The following is a 2,806-nucleotide window of genomic DNA, read 5'->3' on the forward strand; positions in this document are numbered from 1 at the left end:
GAGCCCCCACACATTAAAGAGGAACAGAAGGACCCAGAGCCCCCACACATTAAAGAGGAACAGGAGTACCCAGAGCCCCCACACATTAAAGAGGAACAGGAGTACCCAGAGCCCCCACACATTAAAGAGGAACAGAAGGATCCAGAGCCCCCACACATTAAAGAGGAACAGGAGTACCCAGAGCCCCCACACATTAAAGAGGAACAGGAGTACCCAGAGCCCCCACACATTAAAGAGGAACAGGAGTACCCAGAGTCCCCACACTTTAAAGAGGAACAGAAGGACCCAGAGCCCCCACACATTAAAGAGGAACTCTGGACCAGTCAGGAGGGAGAGCAGCTTCGAGGTCTGGAGGAGGCTGATATCAAGTTCTCATTCACTCCTGTGAAGAGTGAAGACGATGAAGAGGAAGCTCAGTCCTCACAACTTCATCAAAGTCAAACCGAACAGATGGAAACAGAAGCTGATGGAGAGGACTGTGGAGGACCAGAACCAGGCAGGAACTCAGATCCAGATAGACATCCAGAACCAGATACTAATGAGAAGACTGGAGACTCTTCTGACACTGATGACAGTGGTGATTGGAAGGAGACCAGAAAACCTCAGTCAGGTTTAAACTCTGTGAATAATGATGAAGTTCCTATCAGTGATTCAAGATGTAGTGCTGGTGAGAAACTATTTAGCTGCTCTGAGTGTGAGAAAACATTTGGCAAGAGTCGAAATCTGAAGAAACACATGATGATTCACACAGGAAAGAAACCTTTCAGCTGCTCAGTCTGTAAGAAATCTTTTGGACGGAATGACACTTTAAAGAAACACATGGTAACTCACACAGGAGAGAAACCTTTCAGCTGCTCAGAATGTGATAGCTGTTTTACTGAATTTGGAAGTCTGAAGACACACATGAGATGTCACACAGGAGAGAAACCTTTCAGCTGCTCTGAATGTGGTAAAACTTTCACTTTAAATGCAAGTCTGAAGATGCACATGATATGTCACACAGGAGAGACACCTTTCAGCTGCTCTGAATGTAGTAAAAGTTTCACTGTAAATGCAAGTCTGAAGATACACATGAGATGTCACACAGGAGAGAAACCTTTCAGCTGCTCTGAATGTGGTAAACGTTTCACTCAAAATGGAAGTCTGAAGAAGCACATGAGATTCCACACAGGAGAGAAACCTTTCAGCTGCTCAGTCTGTAATAAATCTTTTTCAGATCGCGCATATTTAGAGAGACACACGCTAACTCACACAGGAGAGAAACCGTTCAGCTGCTCAGACTGTGGTAAAAGTTTCACTGAAAATGGAAGTCTGAAGACACACATGAGATCTCACGCAGGAGAGAAACCTTTCAGCTGCTCAGTTTGTAATAAATCTTTTTCAGTGAATGGACATTTAAAGAGACACATGGTAACGCACACAAGAGAGAAACCTTTCAGCTGCTCAGAATGTGGTAAATGTTTCACTGAAAATGGAAGTCTGAAGACACACATGAGATGTCACACAGGAGAGAAACCTTTCAGCTGCTCAGTTTGTAATACATCTTTTTCACGTACGGCACAGTTACATAGACATATGCTAAGTCACACAGCAGAGAAACCCTTCAGCTGCTCAGTCTGTAATAAATCTTGTTCCGATCGTGCACATTTAGAGAGACACATGCGAACTCACACAGGAGAGAAACCTTTCAGTTGCTCAGAATGTGGTAAAAGTTTCACTGCAAATGGAAGTCTGAAGACACACATGAGATGGCACACAGGAGAGAAACCTTTCAGCTGCTCAGTTTGTAATAAATCTTTTTCAGTGAGTGGACATTTAAAGAGACACATGGTAACTCACACAGGAGAGAAACCTCTCAGCTGCTCAGAATGTGGTAAATGTTTCACTGAAAATGGAAGTCTGAAGACACATGAGATGTCACACAGGAGAGAGGCCAGGCTCCAAATGACGTTAAGGCAGCGTCTTGTGGTTTGAGCATCTGGTTGACTCTTATACAGAGAAGTCTTCCAGGCGCATTATAGTTTATCACCTAATTAGCATATAGGGAACGTGGTCCCTGTGGCCTCTAGAAAAAGAGGAAATCCTATCTCAAGGTGTTATTTGTATGTTATGTGAGTTGTCTATTTCTCTTTTTATTTTCCAAATCAATGATGAGTTGTGATCTATTGCGTTCTATCAGCCTAATGGTGCGTTCACACCAAACGCGGCACGAATGATTCGCGCGAGTAGATTACATACAAAGTCTGTGCACAGACGCGATGAGACTGGAGTGACGCGAATTTGCGTGAGTTGGAATTTTTCAACTTCGGCGAAATATTCGCGTTACGCCCCAGCGCGATAGCCTATCAGCGTTGAGATGTTTCTCCTGTCATCACTGACGTCCTGCCTTTGTTGAATCAGGAAATAAATACGTAACGCAGATTTCGGTGCCTGAGCCGATTGAAATACTTTTTTTTTACACGACTCCTGATGACTCCGTCCTGGCAGCAGGACTCGGTCCTCCGCTCCTCACTCATAGTATTATTACAACGGGGTACATAGCGCTGTCGCTCAAAAGCACAACAACACAGGCACGTGAAAGCTTCTTCTTCTTCTTCTTTGAGACCAACTGGCGGTTGGCAAACGTCGAATTGGCGCATTACCGCCACCAACTGGTAAAATAAAATAAGTCATGAGACGTGTCGTATTTTTCCAGAGAAGGAAAATATGCTCATATTTCTGCAAAATAATTGCTGAAGTTTGAAGCTGTAGTGTGTGTATACAGAGTGTATGTGTGTGTTTTCTATTCATTTATATTTATTTAAGT

General features: G+C 43.7%; 1 protein-coding gene across 1 annotated transcript; it reads left to right on the top strand.

Annotated features, from left to right (window-relative positions):
• The first annotated feature begins 769 nt into the window (after nucleotides 1–769).
• Nucleotides 770–2,589, top strand: LOC306793612 (uncharacterized protein). The gene has a single exon (XM_079291283.1). The coding sequence runs from the start codon at nucleotides 820–822 to the stop codon at nucleotides 1,972–1,974; it is 1,155 nt and encodes a 384-aa protein (XP_079147409.1). The 5' UTR covers nucleotides 770–819; the 3' UTR covers nucleotides 1,975–2,589.
• The last annotated feature ends 217 nt before the right edge of the window (nucleotides 2,590–2,806 follow it).

Source organism: Melanostigma gelatinosum, assembly GCF_949748355.1.
Source record: "Melanostigma gelatinosum genome assembly, chromosome: 19".
In the NCBI taxonomy this organism is placed as follows: domain Eukaryota; kingdom Metazoa; phylum Chordata; class Actinopteri; order Perciformes; family Zoarcidae; genus Melanostigma; species Melanostigma gelatinosum.

Bases quoted from the DNA above. Each gene is read 5' to 3' on its own strand.
- LOC306793612 (XM_079291283.1), top strand. From the start codon at position 820: ATGGTAACTCACACAGGAGAGAAACCTTTCAGCTGCTCAGAATGTGAT.